Source organism: Symphodus melops (genome assembly GCF_947650265.1).
Source record: "Symphodus melops genome assembly, chromosome: 21".
Lineage (NCBI taxonomy): Eukaryota > Metazoa > Chordata > Actinopteri > Labriformes > Labridae > Symphodus > Symphodus melops.
In genome coordinates, this window is record NC_136711.1 from 15,967,075 (window position 1) to 15,990,032 (window position 22,958).

At 42.7% G+C, this 22,958-nt stretch overlaps 1 protein-coding gene across 3 annotated transcripts in view; it reads right to left on the reverse strand.

Annotated features, from left to right (window-relative positions):
- The window catches only part of LOC306817435 (ubiquitin carboxyl-terminal hydrolase 54-like), a 53,742-nt gene extending 31,424 nt beyond the window's left edge, over positions 1–22,318 (reverse strand). For 2 of the 3 annotated variants that reach the window (XR_013778024.1, XM_079334292.1), the window contains exons 1-3: positions 22,211–22,318; positions 11,869–12,447; positions 1,075–1,167 (exon numbers count right to left, since the gene is read on the reverse strand). Coding sequence is in view for 2 of the 3 variants with exons in the window: in XM_079334292.1 (XP_079190418.1) it covers positions 1,075–1,167; positions 11,869–12,024 (249 nt within the window). In the remaining variant the exon portion in view is untranslated. Of the gene's footprint in view, positions 1–1,074; positions 1,168–10,202; positions 10,459–11,868; positions 12,448–22,210 lie in introns of those variants that run through there. The other variant, XM_079334293.1, reaches the window with a different exon arrangement.
- Positions 22,319–22,958: the final 640 nt, after the last annotated feature.

Below are 22,958 nucleotides of genomic sequence, written 5' to 3' on the forward strand. Positions count from 1 at the left end.
AAAGAGGTTCAAAGTGCTGCTTCTTATTCAAAGTGCATGCTGCTTGGTACCAAACAGTACCAGTACCTTGATGCTAACATATTCTGGTGGTAGCTTAAGGGTTATACAACAGCAAACAAACAAAACAAAAAAAACTCACACACTCAGCTTATTTGATATCAAATATGTTCTGTTTGTTATTTTACTTTAAACGTGGCTCTATGTCTTTATGGATTTTCTGTTTTTTGTTTTGTTTTGCAGAATGATAAGGGAGTCACTGAAGTTACAATTTGTCCGATTCTCAAGCAATAAAACATTATAGAAACTTCCCCGTCGGAGCATGTCTTAATATGAATATAGTCTGTATCCTCCTTTGTTTTAACTTTCTATGGTCGTAGGTTTCATCGCCTTACACTTTTTCAATGACTGTCAAACAGCCCTAATTATCGTTTTGAACCTTTTCTTTATTTCCACTTCCTGCTGTGACAACTTTATTCTTATTTTACACTCACGGTCGGAATTTCATAAAACCATGCAGCTCATTTTCCCCCGTTTTCGATTAATTCTTAGCAGATTAGAACAAACTGTCAGACAGAGCGGCTGTCTTTGGTAGACGAGTTGTGCCTACCACCGGGTGAGCAAAACTTCCAGGAAAGGTAAAACACGAGGGAATAGAAGAGAAAAGACAGACCAGATCGAGTTTCTATCAGGTTTCAAGTGTGCAGTCTTTAGGTGTCATGTTGGTTTAGCCGTCCAATGAAACGCTGAAATGTGCTGGACGAACAGAAAAACAATACGGCAGCACACAGTCGTCCTAAACAGATTTCCCCCCGTCTACTTCATGATGACTCGTCAAAGTGGAGCAACGTGAACAGAAGTTTATTACCAGGAGAAGGTGTGTGTGTGTGTGTGTGTGTGTGTGTGTGTGTGTGTGTGTGTGAGTCTGAAGAAAAAAAAAAAAAAACGAAGTTCAGCACCGTGTGTGCAGAGGAAAGCAGCGACACACAAAACGGCAGCAAACAAGAAAAATGGAGTCACGGTGCTGTCAAGAAATCGGTGAGTCATTAGCGGACAAAGGGAGAGTTTTATGTTTACCTTCAATGCGCAGAAGATACACGAGTCCTCCATACACTTGTGTGTGGTCAACTGTCGGAAGCTCCTGCGGAAGATGTCGAGATGCCACAGGACCTGAGAGACAAACACGAAAAAATGAAATGTAAGCAGTTGGCTCAAGGTCTGAGATTTAAAGTGAATATACTGTGTATCTTATTCAGCCACATGAATGTTTTTTTTCTCTCCGGTCCCCGGTGGATCTGAGGCCTACTCTTCTCTTCATTTCTTCTCTTTCTTTGCCCATTGTTCTCCCTTTGTCTCTCTGAGCAGGTTTTGTGTTTCTGCCCTGTGTTTGAGTTGTCATCTGCTGTGTCTGGCAGAGAACAGGGGACATTTCCAGGATCTACTTTTAAGGGGAATTTCTGGACTCTTTGAACATGGGCCCGGTTTATAATTATTTTGGGATCTTAATGACTTAAGGGAACAAAAAGTTTGAAACAACCCGGGTGGATCACTTCCGGGGCAGCTGTCAGTGAGACATGAAGCGAGGCCAGATACTGAATCCTGCATACCCCTAAAACAAAGCCTTAAATGTGTACGATAATAAGGACACAATAATGTGAGTGTTCGGTGTTGGATGTAGACATGTCGGTATAAAACACCCTGACCTGTTAGGAGACAATACAAGCAATTAAATACATCATCAATTCACATTGGATCACCCGTTTAAACCTGTTTATACACAGCGACGCGTCATTACAGCTGGTTTGCTCTATTAAGGCAACAGGACAGCATTGAAGGGATTGGGATGCAAACCGAACGGTCGCCGGTTCAAGTCCCGGTGTGGACCAAATCTGGAAATCTGTCTAAAAGTTGCCAGTTCATTTTCCACTTGCTGAGGTTCCCTTGAGCAAGGCACTGTCCTCCTCCAACCCAGATCAGGAGCGTTCGCTGTGGGCAGTTTAGACGACCGCCACATGTAAAACTGAAACTTTGCCATGTGAAATGTAAACAAAAGGTTTTTCAGCATTGACATCGAGGCGTTAAAACGACCGAATGCAAACAGTTTATCTTTATACGGATAATCCCTTTGCTTTTGTTTAATTCATCCTCATGTTTAGTCCATTTCATAACAAGTCACAGTAGCTCTAAATGATAACATAATGTTGACTGTTTCTGTCCAAACGGACTCAGGTGTTGAAGAGCAAACAAGCAGAATGAAGCTCATTGGCTCAGGTGCACAACAGTGTGTACCATTTTCTCTTGGTCGCATTTTGGGCCGAAACTGGTGAAGATTTTATTTTTAACCTTTATTGGATATGTCAGCTGAGAGGAAACGAAGGGAAACATGCTCCAAAAAAAAGGTTGCAGGTCAGAAGTTGACCAGTTTGGAGGATCACGTCTTTGTATGTGGGGCGCCACACTGCCTCTTCAGAGGGGTTTAAAGTTCGACTTCATCAGACTGCTGTCGAGAGGGTCCCTCTGCTCGCCCCTCACCTAACATCATGGCTCAAATACTGCCAAGACAGCCTCATCTATATGAGTTCTCTGCGTAGAGCTCTCTCTATTAGTTATGACTGATTGGCCTTGAGGAGAAATTTTTTCTAGAGTACCACGGTTCCATTTTTTTAGAGGCCACTTTTGTCTTTATCGGCGGGACAGGTGAAGAGAGATGTGGGAAAAGTTGAAGGAAAGAGTGGTGAAGGCAAGCAGCATGAGGCCAAACGGTTGGAGTTGAACCCTGAGCCACTGCGTCAAGGACTGTGACCTCTTCAATCACTGAGCGGTCACCACCATTTTGACAACTGACTTCTACATGTGAGGTATACATTTAGTGTCCTGTAGATTTAGACTTGTCTGACTAAATTTGGATCTAAAGACTTCCCTCAGTGTGTGTGTGTGTGTGTGTGTGTGTTTGTGTTTGTGGGGGGGGGGCTGTTTTCCACAGCTTTGTGTGCTTTCCAGCCATTTGGAGCTAATTGGTTTTCCCAGCAGCTCCTGCTGAGTGTGTTTTCCACTGTGTATATTTTCAGCAACAAAAAAAAAAGAGTGAGAGGCAGAGATTCAGCAGGACCGACAAAAAAAAAATAAAAACTCATCCGGCACAAAGCCCAAAGTAAGGAGGAAGAACATTTTAAAGCTTGTTGGAGAAGTGGTCTATGGAGGTAGACCTCTTACTGTCCTTCCCTTTCTTTCTCTCTGGCGCATAATTAGAGGAAAGAGCTCTCAGTACAATCCATCCAGCATGCTGAAAGATAATATTGACACAACGCTGTCCCTGAGGCTTCCACTCAGAGCCACAGCACAGGACCACACACACAGACACACACTTACAGTATGCACGAGCGGCACAAGATACACACACAAAACCAATATGTATGGCAACCTTAGTGATTCAAGTCTGCACCATGTCGGTGTGTGCGAGTGTGTGCGTGTTAACTCGAGAGTGATAGGTGAAGGAAAGAGGGGGCGGAGGATGACGGACTGCATGCTGACGCTTGTGTATGTGCGCTACCTTTCCTCCCTCCCTGCTTCCCCTCTCGCTCGCTCTCTCTCTCTCTCTCTCTCTCTCTTGTTTCTGTGGTCATGATGAATCGGCTCCCTGCACAGGACTGCAGCAGCCACAAGGAGGGAGCACTCTCTCCATGCCCGGCTCTCTCTCTCTCTCTCTATCAGTATCTATCCATCAATCTATCTCTCTGCCTCTTCCTCTGCTCACTTCACTTCTTCTTTCTCCGCGCTCTCTCTCCAGTGGTGTCATTGTCTCCCTCTCTCTCTTTCACTCTGTTTTTTTTTCTGCTAGTAGAACTAACAGGCAAAGATACAAAAAAGTGACTCATTGGCCTCATTGTGTTTTAATTTGAGGTGCAGATGAATCTAGCAAGTAGAACTAGTAATATGTTTGTGCATCTTTTTGTATTGAATGTTTCTCTTTATGTTAAACCTGTAACAAAAGAATAATAATAATTTTTTTAAAAAGGAACTAGTAATATGTTATTGACAATGTGGGTCTCGGAAAATTAAAGAGGCACTATATCTGTGTTTATTAATACGACAAGGAAGTTGAAAAATCCAAAATATGTCAAGAAAAACAAACTATTTATGATGCAATCCATGGTCTCTAGTTTGGGTAATATCCATTAATGATATTTCTTGATGTATTTGTTGTGAGTGTTTGTGGCGTGATTTCTGCTCCTGTCAAGCCGCGATGAATTCAAAGGAAACAACAGATACATAAAATCCACCTGTTTATTTCAGCTGTGAGACGCCTGACTGTTCTGATTTTTCTGATGGAGCTGATTCAAGTTACTGATGCAAACTGGAATTCAAAACACTGCGTTTATTGTGAAGAGGCAACAACTGCAGTGCAGCGCAACTGGCTTATAAACAGTGCAACACTGTAACCAGATGTGTGAAAAACTTTTTATCACTGCACCTACTAAGTCAAAGAGGAAAACAGGCCTTAAATGTTTAGGATTACAACTTTGACCATGACACCATGATCACCACTGATCTTCAGCTCCAGCTGTCCACAAGGCCAAGCAGCCGCTTCTGGTGTAGAAAAAAAGAAGCTAATGTGCAAAAAACAAAAAAAACGCAGTTCCTTGAGTGTCCACTTGAGGCTGGTTTCCAAAGCACCCGAAGTCACATACACACATTGTTAAAATACCCATTTCAAAGCAGAAATAAACAAGTAAACAGCCTGGTTCAAAAAACAAATCTGATTGAAATAGTTCATGCCTTGATCAGCACACACTGTACAGGGTTTTTTTTTATGACTCATCCATTTTGATTGAATAAGAACAAGAGCTAAGTATAGTTAGTGGAGTGACTGATATTACTGCAAGAGTGAATGTTGCAGCTGTTTGCTATGAGTTAAAGCTCCAGACTACACTCTAGCTCTTTACCTGCTACTTGATTGAAAGTTAAGAGAAATCATTTTCAACATGGCCACTGGCATAGACTTCAAAAGTCTGCTTCAGAAGCCAATGGGTGACGTCACTGAGATAACGTCCATGTCTTATACAGTGTGTAGGAAAGGCGCTGAACCCGAAATTGTTCCTAGTCCCTTTAACATTAGTAATGGGTATGGGAATAGTTAATAGTGTTTGACACTTTACATAAGCTCTTCTACCATCAGAGTGTGAATGTGTGCTTGATGTGTGAAAAAAGCCTTTTGAATGATCAGAAGGTTTGAAAAGTGCTTTACAAGAGCAGTCCATTTACACCAGACTGTAGGATGGATTATATCTGCACAGAACTGGACATGCTAGTTTCTGTTAGGCTCATCCCCAAAAAAAGAGGAAATTATACAGGATTTAAGATTGGAAAAAAATAAATCAAAATTTCCATACAACTCTGAAGAGTTTCAGTTTCTGTGAAAACAACACGTCTGGCCTGTAACTGCGGTCGTGCACATCAGCTGATTAACTCTCTTTCAACAGCAGACATATTCAAACCAAGCAGCTCACTCTATAGGTGAATGCAGCCAGGTTAATACACTCATTATCTGCAGCTTGATTACTGCCCTCCATGACATCCTCCTCCTACTGTTTTTGAATCTTATTAACACTCGTGGCAAAGGCACATCTTCTCCAGAGCCTTTTCTGCATCACATGATAGTGCTGTAGTCATGGCAACGTTCAGTATCGTAATTTTTCTTGCACTTGTGACCCCCGGTAAGCTGTCTGCCAAGTTAACAGGTTTTCACAGCAGAAATGTTGACCTAAAATTCACGCGAAATTAAGAATGACTCGAATGAAGTGTCCCAGTGAGCCAAGGCAGTGAGACAGTGAGAGAGCATGCACAATAAGATAACCGAGCATGAAATTCAGACAGCGTTCATTTCATCATTAACACCTCGCTTTCTGCAGAACTAAAGGTCTCAGAGTCAGGAAATTTGAAGGATTATTTGTCTTGTTTTCTTCCAATGCAGCAATTTTGTCTCCGTCAGTGGTTGTCATCAAACCCCTGCAAACACTTCTACAACGTCTGAGTCGACATGCAGGCTCCCTACTCTTCAATCTTCCCCATTCCTCTGCTGGATCTTTCTACCACACGTGTCAAAACTACATGTTGTCTTGCTAAATCCTGCACGGCCGCTCAGATTTATTGGAAATCACTGCCCAATGTGACTGATGGAGGAACAGGCCATGCACATCATGCTCCTGTATTCTCTAATGGAAGTGTCTCCTACAGGGACATTAATGCAGACCATCAGCAAAAGAAATTGAATAATCTATTTGGCAAAACAAAAATGTCAATTAGCGCCTTCATCAGCCGCAAAGAAAACCTCTATCCTAGAAATTACATTTCTTTCATACTGAGCTGTTTACCCATTTACATTGTGATGGAAATGTAATGGCCTCCTGGATCATTTTCAGAAGTAAATGTTTGTTTGTTTGTTTTTTAATTCACGAAGGAGGGGTTGGGGCTTCATTTATGTACTAGACGGTGGGTGGGAAGCAAAATTTGACACAATAGATCAAACCTCACATCCTCATTCCTAAACAGATGTTTCATTTAAATATGGAGAAACTAGGTTCTCTTTTGAATACTGTTCAGTACCCTGTGATTAACATGAAGCTGCTGCAGGCAAAAAGAGAGTAAAACAGTCGGCCAGTGAAATCCACAGACAATTCTCTATTCATTTTAGCATTTCATATAGATGCAAAAATACACATACATCTCTGTGAAACAGAGGAGGTCAACTGTTCTTAAGAGTGCAAATACATTGAAAATGTTTCTGTACTGATGTCAATGCTTTGGTGCAGTGTGGAGGAGGTTTACTTGGTGATTAAAAACAAGTAATTTCTTAACTTGCGTTGCCTTGGACAGAGGTTCTTAAATTAGCTTCCAGCCCCATCTTTAGCTTCTTGTACATTATGATGGCAATATACATTTTTACTTCTTCCTACTCCTTTACAAATACTACTATTCTGTCTATTTATATATTTTTATTTGACTTATTTTAATGTTGTTTCGAAATAAACTATCAATCAACCTATCAAACATACAGCTTCTTAATGTTTTACTATCAATAAAAAAATCTATTTATTCACTAACTGTCTTTTTTGTCAGCAGCCTTTTGTCATTTCTCTCCCAGCAATTATCAACAGATGTTTATTTTTACTTAAAGAAGTTAAGACTTCTGGTCTCCTGGCAACACTAAAGGAAAACACTTTAGGAGCTTAAATCTCTGCAGATTTTTCCAAATAAAACCGAAACCACAATATTTTAATACTTTGACTTCACTGCTGTCAGCCCCTGGACATTATTATGAAAAGTGACAGTGTGTTATTAAGAAGTATTGATTAGAGGGTGTTGAGTTGGAAAAAGTGTGACTTACTTAATTAGTGTTTAACACGTCTTCATCATGTTCATCACAGATCTTTAGAAACACAGTTTTGTTGTTTATAATGTCATGCTGTGGGAGCCCTACAGCTACAAACATGATGAACTCCCATGAAGTCAGGAGAGGAAAATGACTCAAATTACCTCAAAGTCTTCTGTCATTTTTAGCTTCTTTGAAATAGCAGGCATCAAACTTTATGTACCTTTGAGCCTCTTTTAATATAATTGAGACAGGTACGCATTCCCTTATTGTTTCTTCTATGTTCTGTCGTTTGATTTTGCAGCATATCATCACCCAACCCAACCCAATCCATAGCAACATCTTACAAACGTTCTTTCACTTCATCCATGTGTGTGTGTGTGTGTGTGTGTGTGTGTATACTAAGAGATTATTAGATCATGTTTAACTGCCCTTGAACTTCTCATCTCTGCGCTTTTCATTACTCAGCACTCAAATCTAATATGTAATGTTTCTCATTATTCTTCTGTTTCATTCTTTCTTCCCACTGATAAACCGACACAAACACACAAATACATTTACTGCTTAATAAGTGCATCCATCGACTTCATGCCCCCTGTTTTATCTGTACCTCTGTTACACAGTGAGAAGTTGCTGAGCATGCACGCACACACACACACACACACACACACACACACACACACACACACACACACACACACACACACACACACACACACACACACACACACACACACACACACACACACACACACACACACACACACACTTTGAATCTCATTAAAATGCGCACATCCAAACAGACAAACTATTGTTTCTGTTTCTGCTGCTGGTGCAACCCTGCAGCTTCACTGCAGCAGCGGGGGGTTAATTGCCGTGCCCATGGGGCCCTCAGGGGCCAGGAAGGCAGCAGAGTATTTCAGTCTCTTATCACGAATGAGGAGAAAAGGCTTTTTTTATGAACTGACAGATGTAGATGTGTCACCATAATTCATAAATTACAAATATTTGACTAAAAAAGTTCAGATAACCCCCACAGGGAACAACTTGCATCGACTCAGTTTAAGATCGCAGTGACTAAGTGAAGGAAATAGATTCAAATGAAATAGAATTTCTGGCTGCATCTAGAGACGCTTCAAGGTCATTTTTTCTTCCTCATACTGGTTTTCAAATCAGACGTAAGTGTAGGCTGATAGTGAGTACCCTGATACTGCATGTAGGAGCTGCATTCAAGCCATATTTGCGGTGTTTGTGGATTTTTCCTGCCTTTTATGAGTCAGGTGTTTCTTTACTTGTCTTTTGTCAGTGTGCACAGCATCTGGAAGGAAGACGGGTCACAGCGCATGCAGTCAATGACAGGCAGAATGATGTTAATTGCATTAAAGAGTTTGAGCACATTTGAGCCACTGCATGTTTCCTTTTCTAACACGAGCAGCTTTAAACATCAACTCTCGCTGGATTTATTCCTCGGATAAAGTCTGCTCGCGTGTAATGAACTGTGCCTGTACTCTCCCTGAGGTGAAGACAAGAGGATCCTGGAGAGCTGTACGACTTACCTGGTATTAATGAGAAAGTATTGCTATGCTCTTGCTCTGTACACTGAAGGAATCCTGACCTAAAATCCAGCGGAGCTCCAAGAAACAAGCTTAATCAAGGTAACCAGCAGCTTGTGGAGTCTCCTGATCTCATTTTAAAGTTAAGCGTGTCATAAAAACCCAGATTTTAAACAAGAAGCTGCTTTATTTTCTGTCTTATCATTTAACATAATAATTAAAACTCCTGGAAGGAACTCTTAGTTTATGTTGATTTTGGCGCCCCCTGTGGACAAACTAACCTGTTACCTCTTTGCTGATTTGCTCCTTTACATGATTAAGTACAGTCGTGTCTTTTTGACCTTTATTGATAGCACAACTATAGACAGGAAATATAGGCATATAGAGTCATTGAGACTCTTTGCCATTAATAATGTAGAACACTTATTTCTGTAGCCGGCAATAAATCCCTTCATCTGACACCTACCCCTGGCAGCGGTTTCAAACTATAAAAGTAACGATATAAAAGCGCTCCATCTTTACTGTTCTTACAGTTTGGTTTGCTTTTGTAGCTCATAAAGACTTTGCAGTATTCCTTTCTTTCTGTTTCATACCCAGCTACAAACTCTTCACCTGAACTTTTACTGCAACTTACAGGCCTTGAAATTGGTGCAATACTATCACTAAACGCAGTTATTTCACCGGCTTTTTTTGCTGATTCGTTTGCAACTGGCACATCTTTGCAGCTCTAAAACAGCATAGCGGGTGGCAACCTAAACAAGAATGACAGCTATAGGCTAATGAACAAGTTTGATTTTTGGGGGCTGATTAAAAATGACTAGTATATCCCAGATATTGAACTTTATGCATTATTGGAAACATAATAGTTCTGGTATCACAACTCTACGTACTCGAGCTGCAACCGTGCTGCTAATAGAGCTAGGTACGTCCCAAACCTGAACTTTGACACCTTATAGGAGACCTCTAATGTGATCTGAGCTAAGTGAAAAACACATCGTTTAAATCACATTAGCAAACAATCATACATAAATAATGGCATATATACAACCAACAAGAATTTATCATCGCTGTTTGTTTTATCTCCTGTTTAACAACCCCTCTCTTCTTTGTCTGTGCGTGTGTGTGTGTGTGTGTGTCCTTGAAGTGGCCCATTTCGCCCCCACTATGCTCGCCTTTGCTAAGACATTTTCATCATTTCTAAAATAAACTTTATGTCCTTCACTTTGTCTCTTCATCTTGCTCATCCTCTCATCACAAGTGCTCGTGTTTTTTTAAGCCCCTACCTTATTAGACTCTTTAATTCCACTCTTTCTCCCGGTCGAAGTATCCCCTGTAGTCTTCTCCTCTGTTTTCTCATACTGTATACTCCTCATCCCTCTTTCTTCTCTTCTCCTCCTTCAGAAACTTTTCTTCCTCTCATCTATCCCTCCGCTCGCTTCAGCTCTCCCTAAGCTTCTGCCTCATCACCCCTCTCCCTCTTCGGCTTACTCCAACCTCTCTCTCTCTCTCTCCCCTCTCTCTCTCCCCCTCTCTCTCCCTCAAGCCAGTGCTCGAGAGGAATTTGTGTTAGTGTGTGTGTGTGTGTGTGTGTGTGTGTGTGTGTGTGTGTGTGTGCGCGTGTGTTCGGAGGGTATGTTTGTGCCAGCTGGAAGTCTTGGGAGGAAGGTGTGTGTAAAGTGAGAGAGGAGATGCAGTAGAAGCAGCAGTGCAGTGTGAGCAGCATCTTATCACACACACACACACACACACACAAACAGACACACACACACACACACACACTCACTCACACACACACACACACACAGTGAGGATGTCCACGCTGAAGCCAGACTGGCAGCACTGCCAAACACCACCAAAACACGCAAACACCCATTAATAAAGCCCTAATCTTATCCCTGTCGTGATTAAATATCAATTTACTGCAGTGGGGACAGAGAGGAGGGTGGGGGCATGTGAACGGTGCATGCTGGAGTGTGTGTGTGTGTGTGTGTTAGTGCATCTTGCAATTTGTGCAAGTCATTAAAATGCTGAACCCTTCATCGATGACGTACTTTGAGAAAGCAGTGACATAAATCAGAAGAGGAACTGTCCTGAAGAGCTGGGAAGATTTATTAATCAAAAGACTCCAGAGAAAATGTCTCACCAAGTGTTTCGGCAAATGCTTAAACCAACATATCACAATAAATTCTTGAATTCAAAAACTCGTAACTTTAGGTTTTTCAAACATCTCCTGATGTTCACTTCTTTACTGTGAGGACTCGCTGCTTTTTGTCATTTGACATGGAAACTCTTTGATACTGAACCGTCGATTGTTTGTGTATTAGTGTGCACTTTGGTACACTTCATTTATAATTATTATTTGAAACGTACAATATGTACACTTTTTTAAACAATTTTTTCACTAAAATATAATATATAAAAATACACATTAATTTTCACAGGGGCGGGGGGGTAGCAGTGAGGATTCCATGATACCCCGCGAGCCTCAACGTCATATTTCCTTATTGTATTAAAGATGGAGATCATCAGTGGACTTCTGTTGCTTTTGTTTTATCATATTACTCCCGTCAGATAAAGATAAAGTATTTGGACATGTTTGAGTGACATCAAATTCAAACTAAGTAATCTTATTAAATAATTCAGTGACTGTTTGAGGGCTTCAGCACACCAGACTTCAGCAAAGATTCACTTTCTTACTGTGTAACTCTGCAGAATCGTACTGCAGCGTTGACTTTTTCTGGGGCGTTTTGGTCAAAGTCTGTTCTTCAGCAAATGTCAGAAAATGCTCAAAATAATGCAGAGTTTTTGGCTGGCTAACTTGGTCAGTAAATATATAAAGACATGGTCCAAAATATCTCCAGGAGGGAGTTGTTTTTTTGCCATTCTGACTTAGTGAAATAAGCGTCTTTGTGCAGTGTGTGTATGTGTGTGTGTGTTAATCTGACTGACCTGCAGAGCACTGTTGAGGAAGCAGCTGTTCTGTCCCGGCTCGTTGCTCAGGCCTTTGCTAGGTGCAATAGAGGTCATGGTCCTCGGGGTCACCAGCCCCTGCACCCCGCCTGCCGCTCCACCACCAGACGCAAAGTAGTTCCTTTTCCACGACATTACTACCTGGACGCCACCTTTTCCACGATGAGGCAGGGAAGGGGCGGGGTAGCAGACCAAGCGCCGGCCTCTATGTCACTCCCATGAGAGAGAACGAGGGAGAATGAATGAAAAGCAGAGGAGGGATCAGAAGGAGGAGGAAGAGGGAGGCGGCTGAGGAAGATAGAGGAGATGCGAAGTGTCTTGGATGGGGATTCGGCACCCATATAACCCTCCCCCTCTCCAGCTGTGATTTTACTTAAATATCTGTCTTGGCTTTTTGGTTGTCTTTTAGCTCCTTGGATTTAGTCTGAAGTTGTTAAGGACATGTGAGTGTGTCCAAAGCGTCCTTTGGCATCCTCTGTCAAAGAAATGTTGATTAAGAGGCACTGCTGCTTTCATGTGGGGACCTCTTCAATGCTTTCTTCTCCTCTTTTACTTTACCTGTAAGACACAACAAGATACCTGTTAGGACATCTGGAAAGATTTAGCAGAGGTAAATCACAACAGCGGTATTAAAAAAACATATGAAAAATATGATTTTATATTATGCATATATGCATTTAACTAAATTCTATTGTTAGCTTTGCACATTAAAAAAAAGGTTTAGCTTAATTTAAATCAGAGGTCAGGACTCAAAAAAAGTTTATACCCTAAACTCTGGAAAGTAAGCCAGGCCCCAAACTGTTAGCTAGCTAACTTTAGGGGTTATTGACCTAAGCTCGGCAAGCTATAAAAAAAAAAAGGCTAGTTCGCAAAGTTAACGTCCTAATACGTAACTCTGTGTTACTGTCAAGCCTTTAAGCTTTTTTTTTGATTTTTCTTACACATGTAAACCTTACTTAAACAAATAAGCTCTGAAAAATATATCAAGGCCATAAAAATGCAAAACAATATGAGCCAGCCAATGAGCAGAAGACAAATGCAGTTAGCAACTAGCTGGTGAGAGCGCTAAAGATTTAACTGCGAGACAACCCGATTTTCATAATGAGGTAGGGACCGAAACATGCTTAAAGGATTAAGTAGGACTCTACTTTTAACACTGAAAAACACATTCGGAAGTAAATAAAAAAACTCATTTTGAATAGAAAATTGTCTCTTTTTTTTGCTAACACATTAGCAATAGCAAATGCTTAAGTTAACAAAGTGCTCATGTCATGTCATTGTCATATAATCGTGACGTTTCTCTGCTCCGTAATTATAGTATACCAAGAAATCTAAATGTGCTGTATCATCTTACGTTATCATGAATCATCAATCAATGAATCATGGAAATCGTCACATGAACACACGAACCACGTTAGTCAGACACAGGGAGTGCTTGGAGAAATCTGTTATGTCATAATCGGTACTTAGTCACATTATCTAGAGCTTATGTTGGTTCAAGCATGGCTATGCAAAGCTTCCAATTGTGTGTGCGTGTGTGTGTGTGTGTGTGTGAGAGAGAGTGAGGGAGTGTGTGTGAGTGAGGGAGTGAGGGAGAAAAAGAGAGGCAGTGTGTGTGTTTATTACCCTACTGTAATTTTGAGTGGGCGTGTGTACATGAAGTTGCGTAACACAACAGGGCAGTAGCAAACAGATCCGCAGTGCCCCCCCTTCCCCTCCCCTTCTCCAACTCTGCCCTCCCTCTCTTCTCCTATAGCTTCCCCACTTTTTGGCAAAGCTCCCTCAACTGGTTGCGTTGTCACCACAGCACCCCCGATGGCAAAAAGCCAGAGGGCGCTGGGATGTTGCGGCGAGCAAGTGTATAGCGTGGGCTGTCGCTATGGCGATGGCCACACTGGGGTGATGAGGGGGTGGGATGGAGGTAGGGGCAATGTCGTGACAAGGATGGAAAAAAAACGCATCAGTGCAGATACTGAGAGAAACATTATGAAATATTTTAACACGAGTTCATCCACTTTTCACACAGTCAGACTGCAGCCTGATAAGTTCCAACACCCACCTACCTGTCTGTCTGTCTGTCTGTCTGTCTGTCTGTCTGTCTGTCTGTCTGTCTGTCTGTCTACATAAAAAAACTCAGAGATTCATATCCGGCATATTCATCCATAAACAAACAAATCCAAATTGCCAGAGGATTTATAAAGGGATTTGGCAAGCATGCCTGTGTGCCTTTTTTCTACAGCCCAGCATCCTGAGCTTCTGTCCCAGCATAAAGTGTGTGTGTGTATGTGTGTGTGTGTGTGTGTGTGTGTGTGTGTGTGTGTGTGTGTGTGTGTGTGTGTGTGTGTCTCCCGCTGAGCCCGTGTGGAGTGTGTGATCACACATCCTCTCTCTGACTGCACCCTACAGCCACACACAACCGAGATCGATCTGGCAAACCGTCGTCCAAGCACTGTTTTTGAGGCCTGCACATGAATGTGTGTTAGCTTATGTGCATGTGTGTGTCCCCACATCTTCGGCTAGTTACCATGGAAATAGGCCAAGCGGCAGGCACGCGGGGGAAAAGCCGAACCATGTGATTTAACTGAGAGACACACTGTGCCGCACTGGTTGAAAAGGCATACACACACACATACATACACACACACACATACAGAAACACACACACAGCGTCAGACGCGGCTGGCGAGTGATGATGATGTGTATTGATGGTCGAGAGTTCCTGGAAGCCAGAGTGAGTCAAGGCCTGAGTCAATCAAACTCTCTGACCCTGGCAGGCATAAGGAAACCAGGAGCTGAAGTCGTGGTCCAGAAGGAGACCACACATGAGATGTGAGATGTTGAAGTGAGGACGCTGGTTTGACACGCAGACAGACACGAAGCACTTCTGCGTGTGTGTGAGAAAAGAAACTGTCTGAGTATCTTCACACATTAAGAAATCAGTCCCAGCTTAACTCTTACTGTTACAAAGCGAGGTGCTGACTTTAAAAAGGGTTTAGATATGACATAGTTTTTACCATTAGATTAAAAAGTAGAAAAGGTTAATGTACCAAATTACTATTCAGCGATTTAAAAGCAGTGTGTGGTGATTTATCCACAATTAAATCAACAAACAACGCATTTTGTTTTACCCTCATCACTTTGAATTATACTTCTTTAAAAACTCAACAGTATCTAATAAAAATCCTGACAATAGGGCTGCACAATAGTCTCAATGTCACTGTTGTCAGTCTCACTCATATTGTACATTGTATCTGTTAGATGAAGGCCTGGGTTTGAATGCCCATGTCAGGTGAGGCTCAGGACTTCTTCTGGAAAAGTAAAAAATCACTAAAAATCAGTGAGAACATGCTGTGGAAGTAGATTTTGATATTTTATTGTTTTATCATATTCAGTCACCAAAAAACTAAAGTTCAATCACCTCAGGCCAATCACAACTCTGGATCTAACATGGGGCAGGCTGTAGCGCACAGCAGACAACACAAGCTGTAGGTTTACACACTCACATCATCACATTAATTTTAACAGCAGTCACACAAACAAGTCATTTGTTTGCTTTAGGGTTTGTTTATAAGGACTTTAATGATACATGGCTTTTCATATGAATTTATTATGCTTTGGTTTTATTTGTTGGTTTAATCAAGTTGTGTAGTTGAATCAAGTACCTGGCTGCTTCCTGCTCTCCTTCCTGGTTTGGACAAAAGATGAGGTTGAGGGCGGAGCCTGACTTTCTGAGGAAGGACTGAACCAAGTGCTCAGAATCAGGGTAACTTCATGGTAAGTGGTTGGTATTTTGTATTCCCCCTGTGTGTTATTCTCAGTTTGGTCTGTTGATATAAATGTCCCTCTCAGTTCTCACTCTGTAAAGTCTCTTAGCTCGGTGTATATCTGATTCAGTTTGCCTTTTTTTTTTTTTTAGATGAACATTTACCTCTTTTACTCTGGTACTTGTACTTGTTTGCTTTTGTCAAAAACGTTCTTGTGATGATAAATGGCTTTTTTAGTCTCACCGCAGGTCACACCTCCCCCTTCACACCCTGACGGCAGAGGCTGCTATGTAAAGTGTCCAACAGTGTTAACTAATAAGATATTCATATGCTGCCAACAATAGCAGCAGGAGAAACTTGGGGTTCGATTTCATGCCCAAGGAAACAGGAGCTGGAGATTGAACCAGACCTTTTGGTTGAGAGAAAAATGACTCAACCACTGAGCCACAGCCGCTCCAATCAGACCTCAGAGTATGTTCTTTTAGCTCGACCGTTTGGTCCACAACCGTGCCGTTAAACAACAAAGATGGCTGCTGCTGATGTGGAATCTTCTGAACTCGCTTTGAGGTCACTTTAAGGAACAATAGCAGCAGTTCACATCCCCTATAAGTGTTAAGAGTCGGCAGCTCATTCCCGTAATTCCAAACGTTTTATGTTGGATGTAGGAACGAGCTAACGAGCCGAGCATCTTGCCACAACTTCACACATTTAGCTTCTGCGATTGGTTGTAGCGTCCAGAGGCATCTTCATCTGCTGTCCATTTTTACCTGAACATCAGGAGAAAGGTCTCAACGTAATATGCCCTCATGAAATGTTCTCACGACATCAGACAGTTTTTAGGTGCGTCTTATTCATGATTATTGAGGGTTTCTTTCTTTTGTAGTTCCTCTAAGCACACTTTTTATAATCATATAAGCACGAGTAAGGTGTACATAACTCTAGGTTAAAAGGGCTATTTCCTGTTTGTATCTAGATGAACGTGTGTGTGTGTGTGTGTGTGTGTGTGTGTGTGTGTGTGTGTGTGTCAGTGTGACAGCAGATGATTACATGTGGATCAATAAGAGTCAGTGAGGTCAGTGGCAGCTTCGAGGACAGACAGCCGTTTTCATGCTTCCTATTACCACTACTTCTACTTTCTGACATTACATTCTTCATTTTTTTTAAAAACCTCCACTTTTTTCTTTTTTCTTCTTAGGACACAGTGTGAAGGATTTGTCATTGTCTCAGAAATAATGCCACCTTACACATGCAATCTCTCATCCCATGAGAGATCCCATGATCTCCGTCTGCGGGCCAAGTTTCCCGGTTGTCATTAAATTTTATATGTTACGATCAAAACAAACTGGTTTTAGATTGCTTTTCTGGAAATTCCTTTTCAAACTAAAAAAAGCCACACTGAAGGGCAAACCATCAAACTACTGATGTGCTGAAAGGACTGGAAAGTAGCCTACTGTAAGGGTGGGCCAAAATCTGAATATAGGCAATGTATGGACTTGTTTTATACAATTATTGAATTGCTGATGACATATATTGTTGTTTATTTTGTTGTTGTTTAATTTAAAAATAACATTCAGCTAACAATAACACTCTGACCAATTTGACTCATCGCATTACTACTTCGTGACTTATCACGTTGGTTTTTATGGCATGGATGACGGTAATGGAAGAAGAAGAAGAAGGAGAAGAAGAAGAAGAAGAAGAAGAAGAAGAAGAAGAAGAAGAAGAAGAAGAAGAAGGAGAAGAAGGAGAAGAAATGTCAGACAGTGGACAAAAGAAGTTCAAGGAAGAATTTGCGACATTCTGCTCATAAAGCAAAAAGCCCCAGCAGCTGTGTAAGGATGTCATGAAAGTGTGTTTAGATCACGGTCATTCCTGTTCAATTTATGTGCAATATCAAGCTAGAACGAAACGAACAAAAGAGCGCTAACATTAACCTGCTAACGCAACAATGCATGCCACAGGTAATAGCAGCTCGAGCAACAGGACAATGTTGTCCGCCGGTTGCGCTGAATGGTGCTTTTATGGCGAGGTCTAGATGACAACTCCCTCGTGCCAACGCGAGTGCAGTAAGGGTCGTAGCTGTGCCGCTGTAGGAGAGCGGAGGTGTTTGTTTTGGGTTAATGCTGGTGCTCAAGCGTCACATAGATGGTTTAGAAAGTTCTTCCACGAAGGCAATGAAGCGTTAAAAGAGGTGAAAATGACCACAAAGTGCAGTGACATATACATTAATCCTGCACTTTACCTTTAAGGCGCCTTTTATATTCTCCCATATGGTGATGTATCATTGAACAACTGTCTTTATTTATGAACTGCAACGAAAGGTCATATACTTTCTGTTTTCGTCTTCACACGTTTTATGTCCGAAACAGCACCGTCAGTGTGAGCAATCAGTGCCTTGCTCGTTCCTAGTTAGTCTTATTTGCTCTTTTGTTCTCCACTTTATGATTTGATTGATCCCTTTCAGCTGTGGGGGGAAAAAAACATTTCAGCAGTCAAATGCTGGCCTGTACTCTTTGAAGGGGCTAAAACGCTGTGAATGACAGTATGACTGTCTGCTGTGGGTCAGTGTGGCTCGGTGACAGTGACACCGGTGTCATGCAAGCTGAACAAAGAGCTGATACTGTCCCCGAGGATAATAGCCTGTCTCTCACTCTGCCTGCCTCCCTCCCACTCCAGCAAATATAAAGCCGAGAAGTATATTTATATATATCCCTGTGACGGAGAGAGAACGTCTGGAGCTGTTCTTTCACAAACTGCGCTCTCTGCTTCCCTCTCCTTTGGCTGCACTTCCTCCCTCTCTCTCTCTCTCTCTCTCTCTTCCATTCACTTCATTCCTGATCTCTCTCTGTCATTCACTCTCTTCCACTGACCTCTATTTTCCATTCTCATTCACTCTCTCTCCACTTCTTGCCCCATTCATCTCTGTCTAATTCTTCTCTGTTTCCAAAAAACTTCAAATACATGTGTTCTCTCTCTCTCTCACACACACACACACACACACACACACATGCAGTGGTTTCCCTGTAACTGGGTTATGTGTAACTTCAAATAGCCTTAGTTGACAATAGGGAGAGCCCAGAGTTCATCCTCCCCTCAGAGCTTCTGCTTCTCCTCCTTTTTCCCACTTTGGGTCCGGAGAGAAGGTATACATGTGTAAATGGTGAAGGGACTTGAGCTTGTAAAGCGCTTTTACACTGCATGTCATACCTACCCATTCAAACACTGAGGGAAAATGTTGCTATGTAGTGAGACCATCAGAAGTAACTAATCCCATTCAGACACATTCACACACCGCCAAAGAAGAAGCGGGAGCGAGTCGGGGTTAAGTGTCTTGCCCAAGGACACGTCGGATATGTTGGTGCAAGAGCGCGGGATCCAAACCCTCGATCCCTCCGGTTGAGAGACGACGACTCTTCCAACTGAGCCACAGCCGCCCCGATCGTGTGTGTGTGTGTGTATGTGTGTGTTAACATATAGTGGGCACACGTGCAGCTGCATGTGTGAGCATACTGGCAGGACAGAGGTTTGTGTGAGCTTCAAGGTCATTTTCCCGTTCAGCCTCTGTAACATTAAAGTATACATGGGAAAACACACTAACAGACATGTAATCGCATGGATGCACATGGAACACACATGCACATGCACGTGCACACCATAACCTAGATGCAACCCATTATCAGCATGACACACGTGCACAGCCAATCCTATTAGTGAGAAATATAAAGAGGGGTGAATATTTGCTTAATATTTAGGCTATTACATAACCAGCCTTATTTACAACGCATGCTGGGAATAATGTGAGGTTTTTACAGTTTGAGTCAAAGAGGAGAGGAGACGAGATCGGGGAGAGAAGAGGAGAGAATGGGGGAAATTAGAATAAAGACACAAGCAAAAAGAAAGGGGGAAAGAGTGAGAAAGAGCTGAAAGGGTAAAGAAAAGACTGGAGAGGAGGAGAGGAGGAAAGGAAAAGATGGAGAAAAGAGGAGGAGATAGGAAAGAGACGAGACAAAGAGTGCGAGGTAGGGAAGAAAACAAAGGAAAGGAAGGGACAGTGAAGTTAAAGGGACAGTAGGGGAAAATAAAAGGGGAAAGAGGGGGAAAATGCAGGAAAGGAGAGGGAAAGAAGAGAGGGTAGAGGAGGGAAGAAGACAAGAAGGAAAAGAAAAGGGAAGTGACACTGGACAGGAGAGGAAAGGAGACGAGACGGGATGAGAGGAAAAAAGGGTTGGCAAGGAGAAAATGTGAGAGAGAAAGAAAAAAGAAAGACAGAAGAGGGGAGAAGAGAAGAGGTAAAAAGGAAAAGAGTGGAAACAATCTGAGAACAGAGGGGTTTGAAAAGAAAGATAGAGACAAGAGGAAGACAGTGGGTGTTGTAAACAACCACATGTAAAAGAGAAACAGAGCAAGAGACGGTAAAGGTCAAAGGAGCAGTGCCATGTGAGCATGCGCCAATCTCTTCTTCTCCTCCATCTTCATCCTTGATGTAATCTGCTCTTTTCTTTATAACTCTGCCCTCTCATAATCCCGTGCATGTGGACCGACCACTGAGGCGGGAACTCTCTCAACTCAAACTCCAACGCCCTGGGAACCGCTCGAGACACAACCTCGGATTCTTCCCGCATGGCCACGTCCACAAAGAAATACTCCGACAATTAGGTTTAAGTGAAGTTTAACAGACGTTTTATTTCATCACATGACGGCCTGTCTGCAAAATGTGTAACAGTCAGTGAGACCTGGAATTTGACATTTTTCTCTAACACATTTTCCCACGCATGCAAGAGCATTTACTGGGCTCTCAGCAAAGAGCTGAGAAACACGTCCTGTTAATTCCAAGCAATCACATAATCATTCAGCAGGGAGAAAAAAAAATAACCTAACATTTTTATTACTGAGCATCCCCCGCTCTGAGGATGCTTTTTGTCAAACGTCAAGTTTCCTGATAGTCAACCAAGAGATAACCCTTCCTTAATGGTCAGATTTAATGCTCTGGGAAGGAAGATCTTTTTTCCCATAAAGTAAGGCTTATTGAGGTTAACTTCAAACTTTCTGAGATAAAAGAAGTCAGTTTTCCTGCCAGGGGCTAAAAGCTTCTTAAACAAGGCTACAGAACCAAAGCTACAGTGACGGCTCATAAAATATGGAAACAGCCATATATTAGGACATGTCATATTAAATAAAGTACACATTTGGCCATTTGAGCCGCTCTTTTTTTAATCTAATAAAAGGTCAGAGTGAGTGGGAGTTGCAGATAAGTGCACAAATTGTCAACATTATCAAAAATATAAAATAAACAACAACAATAAGAGACGAAGAAAACACACACAATAAAAAGCACAGTGTTATATCTCCCAAAAACTAAAATTGATGACAAATCCAGCTTAAATGTCAAGGCTTCAGCCCAGCGTGTGTTTGTGTGTGTGTGTGTGTGTGTGTGTGTGTGTGTGTGTTTGTGTGTGTGTGTGTGTGTACTCCTCATACTAGCCTCCAAGGCTCAAATGTTGTTTTAGGTGGAGTCTATAGGTTTCATGTTTGGCAAGATTAAGGTTGAGGTATATGTCAAATCGTGATCTATGTCAGGATCAGCTTTCTGGAAGGACTTTTGATGCAATGTCCTCACAAGTATAGCAAAAAAAAACAACAGCGTGCAGCTGCTTAATGAGGGGATGGCATGTACCCTATTTTCCTTTTTTTTGCTAAGTATTCACGTGTGAGTGCGCGCGTGAGGCAGGCAGTCAGGCAGCAGAGGGCTGTGTCACCCCCTCGCAGATGTGACGGCGCCGTAGACTGGCGGTGATGCGGGCCCGGTGAGGGGCCAAAGTCATCAATCACGCGGATCGAAACCGCAACGTTAAATCAATAGTGGCCCCCGGGAGCGATGACAGCGGCGCGTGAATCCGCCTCTGTAAAAAGGCTGCGGTCTCTCGGTCATCCATCAACAAGTCCACGGCTCCAGTGTACAGTGAACCAAGAACCGCGCGCGAGACCAAAAAAACACGCAGTAGCCGACAGGAAAAGAACCACGCGCTACAGTAGTGGCACGTGAACCTGAACAATAACACCTGTAACTACATACAACGAGCCCGGACTGTGATGAAACAAGGAAGAAGTTGAGGTGGAGGAAAGGATGCTGATGTCTGTTAAAAGCAGCAACCGGTAGAGCACGAGGGAGAGTTGCTGCGTATGTGGGACACGAGACCTCTGATAAAACACTCAAAAAACTGACACGAGCCAGAGCAACAGAGTGGAAAAAAAGACCACGAACAAGGTACAAACGCTGCACGTGCTGCTGCTGATGAGAGTGATAGTGACAATGATGGAGACATTAGATGAAAGTGACAGCTTTCTTCCGACACTGTCACGAGAGCACATCTGTTGGAGGTTCACATCTGGCCGACATGCTGACTTGCCCCCACTTCCATAAACACACACACGCAGACACACCTATTGATACTTTGTGTACTCTTCTGTGCAATCACACGCGCGTGCTCCCGGCCTCTCTACAGCTGTGATGGAGCCCCATGTCAGTGCGTAGTGTGTGCAGGTTTTTTTTTACTCACCCCGGGTGCTGTCACCGCCAGTCTCCGTCCGCTCGCGTGTCCTACCGTGTGATTTAACGGGAGAGAGAGAGAGAGAGGGCGAGCCGTGAGTGCACCCAGCCCCCGCCAGCGCCATCCAGCGCTGCGGTCGCGGACACGTCGTTCTCGCGATACCGTGCCATCTTCCAGCTCCATCCCTCCGACGGGAGAGTGTGTGACGTAGCGCTTTTTATCAAGAAGGGCTTGCTCAGCACGATGCCGCCGCCTTCTGGGCACGAGGCGAAAGGGAGCGCGAGGATGTCGATGATGTCACCTCGTGGCTGGTTTATGTGGCCCTTTACCTGTTCTCTGTTTTTGTCCCCGGCGTTTGTGTCTGTGCTGCTCTCCACTGTCAGTAACTTGTAAACGACATCTGTTCAGCTGCTTTCACTGGGGTACTGCCAGCAACAGTTTACAGCCACAGCCTGAACACAGCTATTCATAGAGCAGGTCATGGGAACATTGTTTAGTTTGGCAATGTTTTTTTAACACCACAGCTGAGATAAAGTGAGCATTAGAAGCTAAAAGGACAAAAGAGTCATGAAACAGAGCAGCAAAGGAGGCTATTAGGCTATCCCTTTACCATTTCTTCTCTGGACAATTTAACCTTGAATTTCCCTCAGGTTCAATTATCTATCTATCTATCTATAGATTAAGCTAACATAAGCCTGACCCACACCGCCCAGCAGCTTAATCATGGTAGTGGTGCCTAAAAAAGTAGAAATAGTGC